Below are 19,589 nucleotides of genomic sequence, written 5' to 3'. Positions count from 1 at the left end.
TCTCCTGCCATTTCTTGTTTACAAGGGTTATTCTTTCCATCGGCGACTTTAAAAAGAAAGACACGAGCCTTCGAGCAAAGTACAAACTTCCAGAATCACGAGTCCATCGCAATTTTTAATGATATCCAAAAGAAGAGATCGGAACGTTTGATCATAAACGTTTGTTTCACTTATGAGATTCACGTTCGTCAAATCGTCGAATTTTAGTCGAACGAGGGTTTCATTTTCTTGAACGAGTCGTATCCTTATAAGAAATTACGTTTTCAAAATAATCTGCGCAATTTCATAAGAAATTACATCTTTTCCTTAGGTTTGTCACGAACTTGGCTTCTTCGATCGACTCCTAAAAGCGATACTTAAAGTTTGCATTTCTAAAATCGAAGCCTGTGCACGACGGTCTTATCGATTTCACGAAAATGGAGGTTACGTGTTCTTTCCGCGAAAGTATTCTCTTAATATTCAGGCATCGCAAAAGTCGCAAACACGCGACACCGCAGTAACCGTTACCTTTCTTATTAGCCACCGGGCTGATAAGGAGTAGGTTAGCAAAAATGGCGCCAGTACCATGGCCGACGAGCGTAATGCTGTTCGGATCGCCACCAAAATCAGCGATGTTCTCTCGCAGCCAAAGTAGCGCCGCTATTTGATCCAGCAACCCGAAATTGCTCGTCGTATCGTCCCTGATCCCGGGTCTCAAGAAACCTGCAACCAAGTGTTCACGACTGAACGAATAACATACAATCATTTTCCCTAATATCGGACTTACTGAACTTTATGATTTTTCCGTATATTCTTTAAAACAGAAAATGTTTCGCGCCAATCGTAGCTCATCGATCTTTTAATATCGAACGATTCACCGTAATCAATCTTGTAATTCCAACAACAAAAAAGATCTTACGTACGTTTCTTTTACACAGCGAATAATTTTTATCCAGGCGAGAAAAGAAAAAAGCCAACTTTTACTCTACAAGGCCTACAGCCTGCACCAAGACATCAACTCGGGACGTAAAACTGGTTGGCACAACGTGCTATTTCTTTTTGTTCACGGGAGCCTGCTCGTTATCCATATTTTTCCCCCGTTGTTTTGCAAAAGGCTGAAGTTATCCGGACCTCTCGCGAGCCAACTGTAGCCGACTACGGACCAACGGGAAGAGGGTGAAGTTAACTAAGCGCCTTCCTAGCACTTTAACCTAATTTATGATTATGGTTTCGCGGCTGCTTCTTCGTTTTTTCCTTCCTTCTACCTTTTTTCCCCCTTTCCTTTGCCCCTTCCACGCTTTAACTCTCATCCCACTTGTCGGATGTGGCGGCGCAGCTCGCGCCACCGACGTCCATCCATTTGCAATGCGCGCGCGGAGGTTGCGTTATCATTTTAGGGCAAAGGATAGGCGGAAGCTCCTCGTTGCGAATACCCAGCTGCAGCCGGTAAGGCCGGAAGGGGTTGGAAAAAATAGAGCAGACCACGGGAAAAACGGCGACGATCGATGGAAGTTTCGGGGGCAAAAGGGCCGCTTTTGTCTCGCTCTTTTCTAAGAGAAAAATTGTTTTTTCTCCCTTGAAAATGATCTCGAAACTTTTATACCCGCCATTCGTTCCACCTTCGCGACTTCTTGCTTCCGTGCAACGAATTCCTTATTTTTATCGAAAACAGATAGATCTTCGTCGAGCAATACAACAGCGTACAATAATAGATATTTAACTATTAGAAGTTACACATTGAATCGTTAGTAGCGATTTTCGTATATCGCGTAACATAAAAAGCGATATAAAAATTCGCAGTGAGTATAAAGTTCGAGTACCTCGGGTTCGAAGAGCGAGTCGGCTTTGTGTTGTTTATACGAGCGGACGGATTGCAAAAGATATCAGGAGACGATGGCGGTTGTCCCGGTGCGCGATGACGGATCGATAGACAGTCGCACGGGAAGAAGGTAGAAATAAAAAGGAATTGGTCGAAGATCAAAAAGCCGCTGGCGTAGCGAAGCACGAACGTTAATGAAGCAGAATTCCTGATTTCATGCAACGCTGCCGCTGGCGGCGCTCGGCAAGATTTCATAAATTCGTATCGAGACGATGCGATGGCGCGGGACTTTCTCGCATAGTTCTCTCAGACGTTTCATATCCAGAACGATCGAATTCGATTTCATGTGACCCACGCCTCCTATTTCCGCCCAGTATCTTCTGGTCTCATCTGCCTTTCAGATGAATCCATCGTGAAAACACAGCAACGCGGGAATACTTGACTCGTACTACTAGAAACGAGTAAGTAGTATAATCGTACTACAGGAAGACCGTACCGCGGAAATATGATTCATCTAAGGTTACTTACAAGGAAGATTACAGTTTTGACATTTTCTTACATACGTGTTATATTTTCGAAGAACTGAATTCGTTAAAAGATAGTGAATTACATAGGTACATAGTTAGTCTGACTCCAAGCATTAAGTCTGCATAACTTACCTAGAATACCTAGGCGAAAGTTGATAGTGACGAAGACGATGTTACCATAAGATGCCAATATAGTACCGTCGTAGAGGTTGCCGCTATTCCATTCAAAGCTCTCTCCGTGAATGAACACCATCACGGGATACTTCCGCAGAGTCTTCTGACCTGAAGACAAAAGGGTGTAAGGTATTAATGTCGGCGGAGGAAGATGAACGTTTGCTGTGCTCTTTTAATTAGCGTACTTATTTTACAATGTTTCATAAAGGCGTAAAATAAATCATGCGACATTATAATGCAAAATACATTTGGAAATACTTTCTGGCCAAGCATAGTAATGCATTTAGCTGGTAATTACGATGGAAAAACGATATCGTCCGTAAGCGAAATATACAAAAGCGCAACGTTAATTGACTCATCGATATTGTATAAAGCGAATGATGTACGCGAATGACGGATTAATGGAGAAATAAATTTTTATGCGTTGACCAAAGATGCAGCTACGATTGAATAACCAGGCGGATCGTATCATAAATTCATATCATAAATTAGTTCACTCGGGAACCGAATAAAGCGTAGATTGATAATTTTTTATCCACGCTCCGCGTATTCGAAGAAATCGATCGAATAATTCAGGAAATTTTCCTCAACGTCGTAATAATTTTTCTTGGATATCGAGGAAAAAAGAACAACGAAATTTAGCGAAAGGAAGAAAGAACTATGAACGCGTGGAATAAACGACGAACAAGATGATCCGTGTCGCTTATTGATAACGCTATCCCGCGTAAATTAGAATTGTTACAAGGGCGTGTCCCTACCGATTCTATGTTTTTTCATGCGAGAGTTTCCTTGATTTACATCGCTCGAAAAATTATCAGCGGAGTTTGCCTGACGATGGTACACGCGTGAGTCGGGTCAGTTCCAAAATTTATCACATCTCACCCTCTGGTCGAGCCTGTTCGTGAACTATTCACTCTGAGTTTTCGGTATTAGGGTATCTATAAATTCTTCTCCCCCATCCTGTAGACGACGTAGTTTCCTTTTAGCGAACGATCCACAAATTAGACCAGAACGAACACTGGCTCGACCGCCCTCCCCAACCCACCTTTACGAGCGGTCGAGATTTATCGGGGAATCTGTTTTACACGATTTCAGTTTCCGTCGCGCGACCAACTTCGCGCTGACATTTGAACACCGCTCCAATCCAACCGGAATTAAATCATACGCGTCTCCTTGAAAGCCGAAGATTAATTGTCTTTGAAAGTAAATATACTTTACTTTCGTCCCCTGTTCGCTTTACCAACACGTCGCTCGACGAACAATTATAGTACGACTGGCGAGCGAAGGTAAGTTTCCTCTGTAAACCCGCATCAACAGCAACTCTTACCGTATCCGCTCTAACCTCATCCGCTTTCCACAGATAAACGTTCTTTCGAAAGCGGGCAGAAATCGCTGCTTCCGTAATTTCCGTCGGAAGACACGGAACTTCCGTGTCACTTTTTTTTCCTTACGAAGAGAAGAAACGATGGCGATGGTTGCGCACGTGTTCAATCTTTTTTTAAGTTCGTTTACAAAGCAGGTAGGAGAAAATTGGGCTTTATTAGATACTATCCCCGGAAGCAGATATTGGTAATCCTTTGTTCAATATATCGCGACGGTGACCGAATTTGTTACGCTAATGCGTATACCGTTGTATATCTTCCCTGGCAGCTAACCGAAACTCCCGACAGTAGCGGGAAAAATATGGCCAGCAAACTGGCAAGAAACGGATGGAGCAAGAAAGCGGATGGGGATGATCAGCAACGAGCTGACGAGCTGTTAACGCGTTTATGGACTGTCAACAACGTATCGCGTCTTTCGAGGCCGCAAATTGAATCCGCTCAACCTGCCCCGAGGGCTGAAACGACACGTTTATACGAGATTTTTCCCCCACGACTAACTTTACGGGTCACGTCATAATTATTTGTATTGTTATACGCGTTCCAGCAGCTCGGTATTCAAGGAAACGAACTTGGAAAATTGCTGCCTTCGGTGATATATCTTTCCGACGAAATAATAATGGACGGAAGAGTAGAATAATTATTCCCGTATTACAGGGATTTAATTTATTACTTTCATATCTCGTTTGTTCAACCTCGTTAGAAATAATTAATACGCAAGACCTAGTCTTACGTGAGTGGTATTAAAAAAATATACAAGCCCATTGTTATCTCAGAGTCAGCCCGTGTAATACAAAAACCATCGCGTTTTTGTTGCATTCTGGTTCGCGGCCTGTTCGGTGTACCGTAGTCCAATTGAATAAAATTTCAGAGGCCATCGTTTTTGCCTGGTTGTAAGCACCGACCCTGCTGGTTATTGTGTCGCAAAAGAATCCTCGTGAACGAGCACGTTATGAGTCGAAAAAATTCGGGCGTTCTATCCTCCGCGAGATTCTTTCGGCCAACTTCGTTTTCGGTGAACACGCATATACCACCCTCGTTTACGGCGCAGAATCGTCGAGCAAACGAGCAGAAGAGCGGAGAGAGAGCACGAACAATAGGAATATCGAAATTATCGCGGCGCTAGTGCGCGTTACTTCCGCAAAGAATCCATTGATTCAGCGGACTGCGCGGGGCGCATTTTCACCGAGGCCATCTCACAGGAGTAAAAAGGCGACGGAAAATAGGTCGATGCGATCATACGAAAACCACTCGTGCAATAATAAATGCCCCTATGGCTACTTCCATAAGATCGTATCGACCTATTTTTTTTTTGTTTTGTCGTCTTTGCCTTCAGATATACATGTACAATGGCGTTAAAAGAAGCGATATCGGAGCGTCCCATTTACAATCGATATTGCATCGTCCATCTAGCAAAATTACAGGCGTGAGAATGTGCAAACGAATCTTCGTAAACTAAATGACCACTATCGAAACAGGGTTGTCTTAGACGACGCATTCTTAAAGCTTCAATGCACGTGCAAAGAATCGTAGAAAATGAACGAGCCATCGGCCAGGTAGGGTGAATTCCACTCACGAATGAAACTGTGGTTAGGAAATTTCCATAAAAATTAAAAGGTGAATCGTTGGGCTGTACATGAAATTGACGTATAACGGATCACGCCTGGGGATATGTTCATCTTTGGTCGGTGGATGTGCGCGCTTGGAAATCGAACCGGTCGCTATAAATCAATTGACGCGAATCTATGTCCTAATAAAAGGAGCAACGGGGTCGATGGTGCGGCGAGTAAAAAGATATCATGTGGTGCACTTTACGCTGCGACGATATAATGCAACCTGTACTGTGTGCACCGAACATATTATTATTAAACTTGGCCAGTCAACGATAATGTTACAATATTTGCGACGACAGTGTCGGCTGATCCAACTTTTCTGATATCGAACGACCTAATGAAAATACCAAGTACCGGAGAACTAGGCGTTGCTCGATCAGCTTTACCGATTTTCTGTGAAATACGAATATTTTCTAGATCCTCTTACGATACTGAGGGTTCTTTGTTTCGAGCCAAAGTAAACAACTTTTGTAACGTTCGATACAATATCAGCAAGGGACTTTGAAACAACCGTGGCAGAGTTCATGAAACTAGAATCTGTGAACGTATTTCTTATCGAATGGCAGTGTACCGTCACTGACCATCGTTGAGTTCCTCCGTAATCGACGATCATTGCGCGTCATCGGAATAATTTACAGGTCCAATATCACTAACTGGAACAAGTCTATGGCGTTTATACATAAAACAAATCAACGTTCGATTTACGAGCGAACCCCTTTACGATATCAGCGAACTGGTTGGGGGGTGGTTTTTACCGCGGCGTAATCATTTTTATCGGTCCCGCGGCCCCGTCGTTCCTGACCGGCGTCGGATAAATATTTATGGCCGTCCCGTATAGCGTTCGGGCGTCGATGCCCTCGTAACTCAACCCCCGTACGGCCGATTTCTTTTTATGGCCGCCGCCAGGCGACGAGTTACAGCTCCGTTGAATTTACGGGTGCCGCCCCGCTTTAATCCAGCCCTGTAATTGCCGACGGCCTCGAAACGCAACGAATCTCGTGTCTGGTTCGAGGTCGACGACATCTACCAACATCGCCGTTTCGTGCAGACAGAAACGATTCGAGGGTGGCTTTTGACAGACCGAAACAATATCTGGAGGGGGTGGCAAACGAGCACGCTTCGCCACCTCGTGGTCAGATCGCGAAACTTTCCTCGACGGGGGTTGCTACACCCTCGACTAGATGTCGGTACGCATCGTATTTTCGTAGGATTCGACAGATATCCTTCTATCAATATCATCAAATTGATTTCTAGGATGAATAATGCGAGCTCGCGCCCTTCGTCTGACAACGGTATTGGAAAGCGTGAATGATATTGCTACCCCCGATTACACCTGCAAGTAGCAAGAATTTCTTCGAGGGTAGATATCGATTCTTTGAATCGGAGGAATGACTGCAGAGTGAACTCTACAGGGCACCGATAGTTATATAGCAAGTCTGGTAAATAATTGGAAACCATTTGGTTCTGAAACGACTGATGTAACTTTCAACTGGTACAGCTTATTGAAGTCTAACAAAGAAAATGCCTCTGTATAGGGGAACGTCTTAAAAAAGTATTTCACGAATTTCTAGTTGAAAACGATCGCGGAAATTAATCTACTTATTCGTAAGGACGACGTCAAGGATACAACACAGAGTCTCCACAATAGGAGAATGGGATTTACAGAAAACCCTTGGGAGTTGTTTTCTGCATACCACACTACGAAATAAATTCCATTTGAATCGCGATAAAACGACATGGCATTCGCGATAGATATGTTTCTTCGAGTATGAAACCCTTTTTTTCTCTCGAGTAGCTTCGACAACGATGTACAAAAAGGAGGTTGAGAATTAAACGATAATGTTGAAGCATTGTTGTAACCATTTATACTGGCGTTTCGTAAATTTCTTACAAGAGGAGATCGCAAAGGGTAACGAGAAAAAATTAACGAAAAAATTTAATATGCAAGTGTACGCAAATACCCTTTATCGTTACAAATTTATACTTAAAGGTATCCTAGGCAGGCGCGGTGCTCATTTGCATGGAAAACGGGCGATTTTGACAGGTCAAAAGACCTCGTTATAGAGGCTTGTTCAGTTAATGGATTAACTTTACGCCCAAGGGAAGACAGGGTACATGATGAGGCTGGGTTATTTTCGCGCGCGCGTTTTATTGGTCGCCTCGCTATGCGTGTATCCGTTCGGCGTGTATTGAAAAATACAAACGAGCTAATTAACTAATTAGATCGGCGGTACCCAGATGCGCCAGCGATGCGCTGAACGGTAATTGTAAAACACGGATTAACGTTAGCTCGTGGGAACGACTCGAAAAACAACATTGTCGTTTTTCCGAGATCTCGTCCTTTTTTGCACCCTTGCCGTTTCGATGTAAAACGATTCCGAGGTTTTGCGGTGGCTGGAAACTGCCGTACAAAATCGTTTAAACCTGTGTGCGGTGTACATTATTGACTCGTACTACTGGCGCGGTGTTTAAGTAGTACAAGTAAATTGTGAACGTATCTAGTACGTCACTGCATAGACCGATAAAGTTTTTTTTACAATTATCTCCGCGATACTTTAAGCTTTTTAATCACTACTCTTCAGTTGCTGTTGTTGTTGTCGATCCTCCAAAATTTCTTCGTTCATCCCTCTTATCTCTTTCACGAGGAGATCGATTCGGAGAAGGAGAATTGGTTAAGTATACGCGTTTCGAACATTCTGTTTCGATATGAATTTATAGTTGTCACGTTTTGCCAAGCAACAGCTACTTTCGCGAGCTTTCTCCGATCATTGCGTCGTTCGAAGTAGACAAAGTGCAAACTCATGTCGTCCGCTTTTTACGGCCAACCGTGCCGTGAAAATCCAGAAGAACGAAGAATATGGTCGAACAATTGCTGCAAAATGGGGTAACACAACGGGACCTGCGTTCCCAACCCCCGTATCAGTCACCCCTGTGTGGAGAAGCTCTCGCGGTTCGTTGCTTGTTACCTAAGCAAGTTCACGGACGTAACAGGGGAACGTTAATCGAGCATGAAACGGCTCAACGCTATAACTGTATCACAGTAGTGTGTGCTTGAGTAATATTATGGTTATGGGACTACAAAGTTCCACCGTGCCGCGGTACTTCTGAGTTTTAAGGGTGGTAATGTCGAGCAAAGTTAGATGCCAGTATACACACTCTGCTGTAGTCCCATTTCTACATCGGAGCATGGCGTTGTTCCATCAAATGATCATACTACTTGAAACATAGTGGGTGTTAACTACATTATTGCGTTATTGAATTTTTTATCCTCCCCTTTAGAGGAGGAAAAGAATTTGTCCCCTGCGATTCTACTATACCGTACTAAAAATATTTTCTCTACTTCTCCCACTCATTTTCTCATCTAATTCGTACACTATGGCGCGGGAGTTTGTACCGAGGTAAATTTACATTCTCATACGAAAAACAGACTCAAAAGCCCCAACAGGGGATTCGATCCGGCGACATTCTCGGCCGCAGACGAGTATGCTACCTATTGTGTCAACCTCTGGTCGGGGAAACAAATGTCTTCAGCCGCTACTTGAGCATCGTGGACGCATTGTGAAATACAAGCGAGCTGTGTTTCAATTGCAAAAGACGGTCCGGACGCGTAATAAGGTTACGTTCTCCACGGTCCAGAAGGCGAGCAACGTCAGAGGTAAAAAGAATTCTCTCTAAGATGCGGTCCTTTTTTTTCTTCTTCTTCTTCTTCTTCCACTGTACCCTTCTACTGCGCCGTAGAGAGGGATGCTACAGACGGCTCTGTACGAACGCAACCGTCGTATTACATTCGTCGTCCGCATTTTCATCTCAAAGAATTATGACTCCTTTGAAGGTTTCTCGACCATTCACTTTGGAGCCTCTGGAAATCCGTCGTTATTCGACTTCGCATACGAGTCGACCGGATGCTGTGCATCTTTTATACAGATCCGTATGCACCTTCGAGTAACTACCGATTCCATGGGAGCCCGTGCCTTGCCACGCCAGAAACAGACGTTTCCCCGTTTCGAGTGCATATGCCCTGGTTGACCCACGTATTCGCTTCGTCGTGAAAATATATTGCGCGAGACGGCATGCGACTAGAGAGTTTCAGCGCTTTTCCTCGCTTTGGCGCGAAAGGAGATGAAATCGGCCGTGATTTCGTATACATTCGATTGACAGAAACTCGTATTGAAAATTGTGGAAATTTAGAAGGGATATTCGATATCACGATGATTAAATAGAGACAAGAGGCAAGGTACAAATAACTGGCTATCTCTGTTGGTGTTTAGCAAATTCTACGGCTTCTAGGTTAGACGTAAAGGCCACTGTTGTAAATCGATTCGCATTGAAGATCTCAGCAAAGTCGAGAAAGAAGGAAGCGGAGAATTGACGCAACCGTCTAGTACTTTCCTCTCCTTTCTTTCCTATCTTCGAACCGAACGGCAAGAAAACAGAACCGTGAGAGATCCGAATGTTCGATACGAACGTTGCGGTGTAGATACATGGTCCGGCAAAGCCTTCCATTATCCTGGTCGACGCCATTCAATCCATGGTACACGTATCCCGATGTATTTCGCGGAGCGTCTCGGCTAGATAAAGCGACGCGTCGCTCCTCCAGCGTCGCTCGGCTGTCCATAAACAGATCCGTTTATCAGTTTCCTGGTGATAAACTCACCAGGCAGACGAGAAGATCCGTCACCATCTAAACATTTACTTTGGAGTCCCTCTTTTAAGACGGAAAACCAAGAAAGGAGAAAACAACATACCGGAATCTCGGGAGAGTGGGGCTTAAGCAGAGGATCCGAAAGTTCGAAGTTCAAAGGTTTCTTAGGGGTGGTTTTCGGATTATCCTGGAAAGTTTCAAGTCCAGGCGTTAGGATTTATCCTCGAAATATCGCGCGCTTCTTTCTGGTACGGTTGCTACAGCTATTATAGAGAACTAAAGGTGCGAAGATGACAGGATGCTAGGCAATAATGCTCGAAATGTCAGTTTCAACTCTCCCTTCGCCCCTGTCACACCTGGCGACGTCTCCACTTTGAAAAACTGCGACAAAGTGGAGGTGATCCGTGCGCGGTGCTTCATCCCTTTCGTCTCCTCGTTTCGGTGCAATCCTCCATTTTCAGGTTGCAGAGTTATTGTTTTCAAGCGTCTCGACGTCAACGTCACAGGCGAAAAGTAACAAGCAAACAAGGCCGCCTCTTTCTTTTTTCGCGGATCTGAGAGAGAGAGAGAGAGAGAGAGAGGAACAGAGGGGGAGAAAATAAGAGAGAGAGAGAGAGAGAGAAACGAATCTAAACGCGCGAGCGCCACAGATGCAAAAAGACACTGACGTTTCCCTAACGATGCGGACGATTAACGTTTATTCGACGAATAATGAGAATTGCATGCATAATGAAGCGACGCACGAAAGAAGTTGACGGTCCATTGCTCGTTTTTCTATCGATATTCCGGAACAATGCGAAGGAATGGAGGCTAGGAATAGTCTGCCGCCCGACGATGAAGACCTTTTTATACCATTTATTTGTCGATTTCAAATGTTCCTTATCCTTTGACCTAAACGTCGAACTATTCTGAGAGAATTCGAAAATTTATTTTCGCCCTATCGTCGAATGGCGTTTCCGATGAAATATTTTCAATATCCATCGACCAGTCTTCGAGGATTCTCACCATCGTCCTTGGACACGAATGATTCACTTTGACATTTGGCGAGCTTTTCCTTCCATTCGTCAGATTTATCGGCTGCAGAACAGGCATTAATTTTATTTACAATGTGGCTCCGACTACATCGATAAACAATAAATTTAATACTACAAACTACATATCACTTAGAAACTAAATATCGCTTTCCTTACTGGATTTCAACGAATTTCACGTACATGGAAGTAAACGATTTCACGGAAAGAAGTTCCGCTCACTGTCCGTTTTTTGCACCGCGCGTTTCCCAGCCTGAGAGAAATAAAAGGCTATTGTAACATAGTTGTGAAAAATTTGTACGAATGTACGCACACTTCAACCGTTGGATTTATATACCTTTGGAACTTTAAATATTTAGAGGAGCATGGTACATGTTCGACGAAATTTTTCCGAATATCGTGGTTTCTCGGTCGAGGAAGTAGTCCGAGCTGTTGAACAACATTTTTGCTCTAACGGAAATTTTATTATACCGAGTTCTCTTTGCGTACTGAGAAAATACGCGGTAGAATTCCAGTTTTTACTTCGGTTTCTCCATAACCAATTAAATGCCGAATGCGTACAAATTCACAACCTGTTGTAAAGAAAAAGTCCCGATGAAATATCTTTTCGATAAGTGTTACGAAATGTAAACTAATAATACTACTAATTGTAGAAACACCTACCACGTGTTAATTGATTTAAATTTCGATATAACACTTTTGTTTTTTACCCAATTCATCCCAATCACGCAACGGTCAATTTACCGTCACGTTAAGGAACATAGATGCAATTTCTAATTCAATTCAATTACATCTTCTGGATTACAAAAGATTATCTAAAGCTACTTGTTGATCCAAGAACTCTGTACCGAATACCTGAGAAGGGAACGGACTATTGACAAGCTACGAGACAAAAGCTTTTGATCTAATCCTCTATCAATCTTCATAGTTGACGACTTGAATTTTGTAAGGCTACCGTGCCTGATTACTTAAAAAGGGTATCAAATTTACATGGGCTAGAGAAGTATGTTATTAGATAACGTCATTTCCTAGCAATTTTCTCAGCGACGGTCGTTAGCTTTCCTTTTAATTAAGTTTGTAGCACAATCGGAACCATAGCGAGGACCGAACAGACTCGGTAATCGTTGATCGAGGCTGAACTCCAGCACGTTCTAACCCCTTACACTCGCTAGAATGTCAGTAAAATGGCAACGATGCTGGCAAACCTAATAATGAGCGGTATTATTAAGCGCAATAACGTTTTTAGATTGCCCGTTTAAATGCATGAAGCGAGCAACTCGCACGCGCATCCAAGTTATCCGATATTACGGCGGCGGAAGGTATTGCCCTGTGTCGGGATAGATATATTTACGCGTACGCGAGCGACCAAGCAGCAGTACGATAACCGGACTGTCCTTTCTAAAGCGGAGCTTAAAAGCTTTTCCACCGCGTACGCCGGAAAAAGCTCCCACAGTCGTAAACGCTACGAGGTGACCACGACTTTCGGCGAATACTGATGCTACCGCTTTCCTGCAGAAATTCTTGCCAGCTTCGTGCCAGCCCGAATCCTATGTCCGACGCCATGCGTCGCGGCTCTCCTCGACGTTGGAATTTCTTCGCGACTGGACCACGAATTCCCCTTACTTGAAATCGATGTCACATGGGACTTGGTTTTCAGGGTGTGGTTTTCTAAATACAGAGGGATGTTGTTCGATGTTGAAGCGCTGAGAGATTTACATCGACACGAGAATTTTTTCATTAACATACGTTTCTTTATTAATCACGACTAGTTGTTTGGGAAATGTGAAAAATAAAAAATATAGTTTAAAATTGATGCACTATGAATCGAAGGGAGTATGCTTGTGCCAAAAAGTTTTGCATCGTATTGGTAACAGCCATTTATCCTGTAATATATATTATATTTATTAATTGCTCGTGTTAAATATAAATCCATTTTGTAATATTATACTGTCTTTTTATACTTATTTTGTAAACTTTCTTCTGTCCGTCACTGTATGTAGAGGAGTACTTTATTCGAGTTCATCATTTGAATAAAATTTTGTCTTTGTCGAAATTTGCTTATGTAATTTCAAATGAGAAGTTATCATGTTTCATATTATTTTACAGCTGGGCTGCAGTAAAACTCGGTAATTTGGACTGGAAATAATACATCTTCACGTGTGTAATATTGTCATAATTGAACGTTCCAAGCAGTTGACAAATTAAGGCGGCTTCGCACTGTACAAGCAACGCGTTTCGCTTAATAAATGAAGCTAATTAAACGAAAAACAAAACGGTCGACCCACGTTGTTCACCGTGACTATTAATTACCTCGAACCTGGGGTCATTATAAAATTTTGCTGCGACATACAAAAATTCATCGCGCGAATCGTCTCTCTTGGCTATTCTCGTTGTGTAAAAAATTGCTCTTAATACTTGATACTTAGAATCTTAATTCGCAAATTAATAATTCGAATACGGGCAATGTGCAAACTGGCAAAGATATAGCTTTAATCATTTGTAATAGTTCGTAATAAATTTTAACCGCGTGAACGCAAATCCTATGATTCAGTTTAGGAATAGCTTTTTTCCCTTTTAGACAGGTACAAGGAGGTTCAATGGTACGAATTTCGTATATACGATGATCACGAGGGCGATTTCTATCGTACCCTCGACTTGATCCAGATCTAAATTAGTCTATCTTCGTGAATGCGTTAATTATGCAAGTCGAACAGCAAGTGGTTGCCGTTGACTCGGGGCAGACCGGTCGATTAACTGAGCGATACTCGATCAACGGGGATGACAAGTGGGGAAAGCTCGAAAGCTTGTTAAAATCCGGCTTATCGAAAATCGCGACGAATTCATTGGCGTTATTTCCAGTACGTAGCCGGCGCCTAGACGCGTGATCTATTTCGTCGGAAGTGGCGGCGATCGATTAGCAGAAAATATATAGCGATTGACGTGACGCGGTAGGTGCATCGCTCAACCGATTGTAACGGTATCGGCTCGTAATTTCGGAAAACGACGCTCTAGGCAACGCCACCGCTACTAATACAAACAACCGGGACACCGGTACACGCTCGCCCGTTCGAAATTGTCGGCCCATCCTCTCCAACGCTCGATTGCTCACCCGAATGCGCTCTAACCATTTCCCCCTTTGATTCCCTCCTTCGTTCTCTTCCTGCTTCATACAGTATGGTTAAAGGCTTTGGTTCTTGAAATTGACGTTCAAGGTTCCTAAGCGTATTTGATAAATATTTCATAGACTTTCGTCTTCATCTAAAAATCGATACAACGAATGCTATTTCGCAATTTTCTATTCTACGTGCCACATGAATTTGCCAGCTCCTCTGTACGAGATTACGGAGCTGTCCTTCCCCGTAAACTACAAGCTACCAACGTAGACACACTTTGGCGTTCCGTGTAATTTCATCAGCGCAGCTGTAATTTGCCGGACTACTTGTCACGCTCGAACATTCCACCCTATTTCTAACCAACCGCGTATATCCGCCCTCGAAAAACCGCCAACGGAACGATCAACACGAGTGGAAATCGCCATGGGACCAGAGTCATGGAATTCTCGTATTCGTTACAACGTACTTTGCAATTTACAGAGGTTGGCGTTTCAACTATAGGAATTTTATTTCTCCAATGATCGCTGTCATAACGATTCGCTTTCTCGGATACTACTAATATTACTGTACAAGCTTAGATTAATTTTGTTCAATTTTTCCAAACGTTATGACATTTATCTTGCGCGTTAACGTATAAGCGAAATTCTTAATATATCGAGCACGAAAAACAGATCGAACAGGTCCACAATTCCACTTCTAAATATTCGACGGTACGATTGGTACCTGGATAATGATCGCGTCCGGCCTCTCGCTTTACCCTTCGTTCGTTATGGCGCATCGCCGTGAATGAATTAACGGTGCAATTAATCAAACGCACCGAATAATGAGCGTGCAATGTTACAGCGTTCCAGCGAACTCGGACGAGTGGACAAGCCTCTGACGGTGCTCGCGATCGCGTGTTAATACCGGCCACGAGAGAGTAAACCGAAACGGTTCGCGACGCATATAATGACATTTCGATAGATCCACGTTATTAATGAGCTTCGACGTTATTTACTTTGCCAAGTAATACCGGCCCGTAGTGCGCCATATTCTTGCCCTTGTTCGCGCGCGATGATTCCTCGCGTTTCGTTGATCAATGAAATTGCATTATCGACTTCATCTGATCCATTACGCGATGATAACCATATCGTCGAATTAATACTCGTCGTGGGACATTGGCAATTCCCTGCTAATTGTAAGTCATTTCGATCCTTGATCTCTCTAGATGATAGATTAATCGCGTTTGAAAAATGTTATTAATTTTATAAAACGTGGAAACCATGATTGCGGAAGCGATAGTTTTATGTTTCTGATCGTTACAGAAAATGGAATGGTCTGTGGTGAATGAATGAATAAAAAAAAATAAAAAAACATAAACTAAAAAAAATAAAAGAATATCTATCATTGAACACGCTTTGTCCGAAACCCGTTTTATTGGAATAAAAAAAAAACGAGCACGTTCATGGAAGCTGCTTAAAAAGACCGATTGATCCTGTTCACTGTCAATTGACAAATTGAAGAATTTTCTGTATGATTTCTCCGCGAAGTAGACACGATCGTTAGCGTTGTCCGCGCTAAATTTACTAAAGAGAGAAAAAAATATACGGGGGAAAATCTCAGCCGCTCATTACGGCGGAAAAAGAATAATAATAGGAGAAAATTCACGCATCGCCACATAATCACTGAACCAGAATTCGAAATCATGGCCGATAGATCTTCAGCATCGTCGATAAATCGCAATACCTTTCGTCCATTGATCTCGTTCCCAGCGATATTTCACCGTGTTTCGATTATTCACCGATCATAATCGTTTGAATTCACGGAAACTCGAATAAAAGTTCCTAATGCAACCATTTCACGGTAGCATCCAATAATTTTGCAGATTCACCAGCTGTATTTCGCGAAAATCCCCTCGAAACATGTCCGATGGGAATGTGCTACTATCGTTGGACTTGACGCTCCGTGATAATTACGAGTCACTGGAATTTGTTTATCCGCGAAGATTTAATATTTTTTTCGATAGGTTTACTAGTAGGAAAAATATAATTTTAATGAATTATGTGTCTGCTTCGATAACATTTCAGAGGAGAATAAAGAAGCGGAAATACAATGGCATTACAAATGATAAAATTAGCATCATAAGCGGTTGAGTAGTCAACTATGCGGCGCCGACTTTCTGAACGCATATTTGATATTTATGGAGGGCGATGTCTCGTCGAAGTAAAAGCGTGCTACTTTGCAAAATTTCAAAGTCCCATCATCCCTCCTGGGTGGCCTAGTACAAAAGTTCCAGATAGCAAGTTTTCCATTTCTAGTAACGCCGCCTTTCGTTTTTCGTTACACGATATGAAAACCGAATTTGTTCGTTCGTTGTTAAACGAAAACAGAGAAAAAGAAAGGAGACATAGATTTTAGGGATGACACAACATGGATCTCTGTGATCGATAATTTGAAAATAATTATTGTCATTCACGATATATTTTCGATTCTGTCAACATCGCAAGCGCATAAATGTACCAAGATTGAACTTGTTGGCGTGGAAATGTCAGTAACACGTTACCTGGTATCAGCGTGGAATATACAAGAAACGATGACGTCAGCCAAACACAGGAAGGCGAGGCGGTGGATAAAGGGGTGGCGACCCATTTTTTCATTTTGCGACAGGGTCTTAAAGAATACGGGAGGATTGTAAAATCTGCGGCCTCCGAACTTCTTTCTCCAGTTTCTTCGTTTTTTCTCTTCTATTTTCTGCAGCCAGAATTTCGATACGTTGCAGCAGCTTTGGGCGAATTCGGATTCAGAGCAACGCTTCCCAAATGCACGAATCTTGGCGTGTGAGGTTTTCTACGCGTTTTATTCTCTATCGCGATTTGCATTCCTGTTGCTCTGGTTTTTACGGTACCGCGGTGGAACAGGGAATTGGATCCGTAACGAAGGAAACGAGGAGAAATATTTAATGGTACGGTCTTGTATTTTATTTTACAATCGTGTTGCGAGTATTTCGCATGATACAACATCCCTTGAGAAACACGAATTTGAACGATAGTACGGAATACTTTTCAAATAAAATAATAATACTTAATGGGCCGCAAAGTTGACCTAAAGATAAAATGTGACGTACGTTTCATAATATACATACACGCGATGATAACAAGCTTGAGTAACACTATTTGAGTAGAGCGTGAAAACGTAAATAGCCAGGCGTTCATCTCCTAAAATTAACTAAAGAGTCAATGTACACAATTCACCATTTTATACATGTGTCTTATATGTTAGTCGCATAGATAAACGTTTATGCGGAACATATACATAGGCAAGACTTCGCATCCGAAATAACACGTTACTTGTAAACGGATCGCGGATATTACCCGAAGTCTGTCTGAGTGAAGAAAAGCCAGCGAAGCTGCGCGCGTATTTTACCCAGCTAGGCCATGTGGAAAACGATTGACGTCACGAAGAGTTGACGCTATCATTCGAACCGTTATTCGACCCGTTACACCGCGAAGAAAAGAAAACTGTTTCTCCACCAAAGGGAACAGATTGAATGCCTCGAAAATTATCATCGATCCAATAAGCAGCCGACCTCGATGCTCGCGAGCCCAAAGCTTCCCACTCAAACGACGAACACGCGAATTCATTTATTTGCCGCCTTTCGAATCGATCTGGTCTGAAACGAGGTAGGCACATTCCACCGCGCCGTGGAAATTCGACGTTTCGCAACGTCTGAAGTAAGAAGTAACATCGGATGGATGCAGAGAGAAACGCTGGCTGGTTTTCGTGAAACTATTTCCTGTGTTAAGGCATGAAGTAGTTGAATTTCCGTTTCAGTATGTGAGTTCGCTAAGATAGGCTGAAATATCAGCAACCTTCGTATCGTTCTATGTATGATTTTTATGGGATTCCTCGAAAATGTACAACTATCCCTTCGGAAGGAAATACTTCGTAGTACCGTGGGGACAGGATAAGCCAAATAAATTGCAGAGATTTCAAGTCGGTATTTATTCGCGGGAAATTACGAACCGATAATCGGTCGATAACGAGATTTTAGTCGACAAAGGATCGATCGGCCAATGATGTTTGTCTTGTAAGTTCTAAACAGGAACGTAGGATCCAATATTTCCGGTAATTTCGCTCGACAACGTTTCAATAGATGTGGCCGATTTATTCCCGTGATATTTTCCCGGAATGCAATAGCTTGAAAATATTCACGATGAAATAAGAAACGGCGTGGTTCGCTCACGAGGCTAACCGACTCGCTTTTGTACCGTGCGAACCAGCTTCGGCCAGGTCGTGAGTTATGATACGAAATAGCCCGTGAAACGACAAGTCGTAAACTTTTAATAACACGCTCCTGAACGAACGTCTCGTGTTTCCGTTTGTCTTGAGATCGTAGATAGTCCCCGCGACGTCGGGCTGCTAATTCCGGTTGTTACTTTCGCCGGAACATCGTCATTTTTTCGGACAAAGACTGATGGTTTATATCAGAGCACTGCTTTTCTGTGGAAAGACGAAGAACTTCGAGATCTTTTAGGAACTTCGAAAATTTCCCAGAAAATTTCTTGCGATCTTAATTACAGAATCGTAGAATTAAATTACTAAATATTCCGTATTATCTTCCTTTTCTTCCTATTGCCGATCCTCGTCCAGCTTATTTCAATTCTTCTTTTTCCTCTAATCACCAATTACGCTAAATATTCCTTTTTCTTCGACGGACGAACGTAATGCTGCTTCAAGCATCGACATCGTCTGAATCGAATTACGTCAACTAATGCATACGTTCCGCGACAATACGTCGTTAATAAGAACAAAAAATATTTCAAACACAGAGATTTCTTTTGTTTCGACGCGAATTAAGCGTATCGTTTGAATAACTTCCGCTGTTCCGTCCTTCTCTTTCACTTCTTTTCGTTCTTAAAGCTCCTTTCTAGGGCGTAACGGGTAACTTAATTTACAGACGGATTCAACGAACGACGAGATATCGGACTAAGAGGGAATAATTAAATGGAAAGCAGCTACTCGACGAATGGAAATACCTTTCAAGGAATGGGTATCACCGTTGGGGAGACGCGTACGCCCACTTGTCCCGCTACTCTTGATTACTCTTCGTTATCTTTGTACAGAGATCTGGAATCGAGGACTGACCCGTACTCAGACTCACTCTTCAAAACTCAGAAGGAAGTCGACGAACGGACCGCGAATATTTGTCGAGCGTTTCGCCTAACGTGTCGCTCTTCTAATGATCCCCGTTCTTCGTTTGTTCCGTGACAGAGCAGACGGCTGTTAATGATTCTTTTCACAGAAGAGGATATCTTCGAGGATTATTCCGTCTC

General features: G+C 42.8%; 1 protein-coding gene across 5 annotated transcripts in view; it reads right to left on the bottom strand.

Annotated features, from left to right (window-relative positions):
• LOC117163514 (uncharacterized) overlaps positions 1-19,589 on the bottom strand; it is a 55,603-nt gene that overhangs the window by 12,026 nt on the left and 23,988 nt on the right. For 4 of the 5 annotated variants that reach the window (XM_033345840.2, XM_076621356.1, XM_033345842.2 and 1 more), the window contains 2 exons: positions 2,458-2,607; positions 508-702 (listed from right to left, as the gene is read on the bottom strand). In XM_033345840.2, coding sequence (XP_033201731.2) covers positions 508-702; positions 2,458-2,607 — 345 coding nt within the window. Of the gene's footprint in view, positions 1-507; positions 703-902; positions 1,051-2,457; positions 2,608-19,589 lie in introns of those variants that run through there. The other variant, XM_076621358.1, reaches the window with a different exon arrangement.

Source organism: Bombus vancouverensis, chromosome 9 (genome assembly GCF_051014615.1).
Source record: "Bombus vancouverensis nearcticus chromosome 9, iyBomVanc1_principal, whole genome shotgun sequence".
NCBI classification, from domain to species: Eukaryota; Metazoa; Arthropoda; class Insecta; order Hymenoptera; family Apidae; genus Bombus; species Bombus vancouverensis.
Note: the sequence above shows the minus strand (reverse complement) of the source record. Positions and strands in the feature narration are given on the sequence as shown.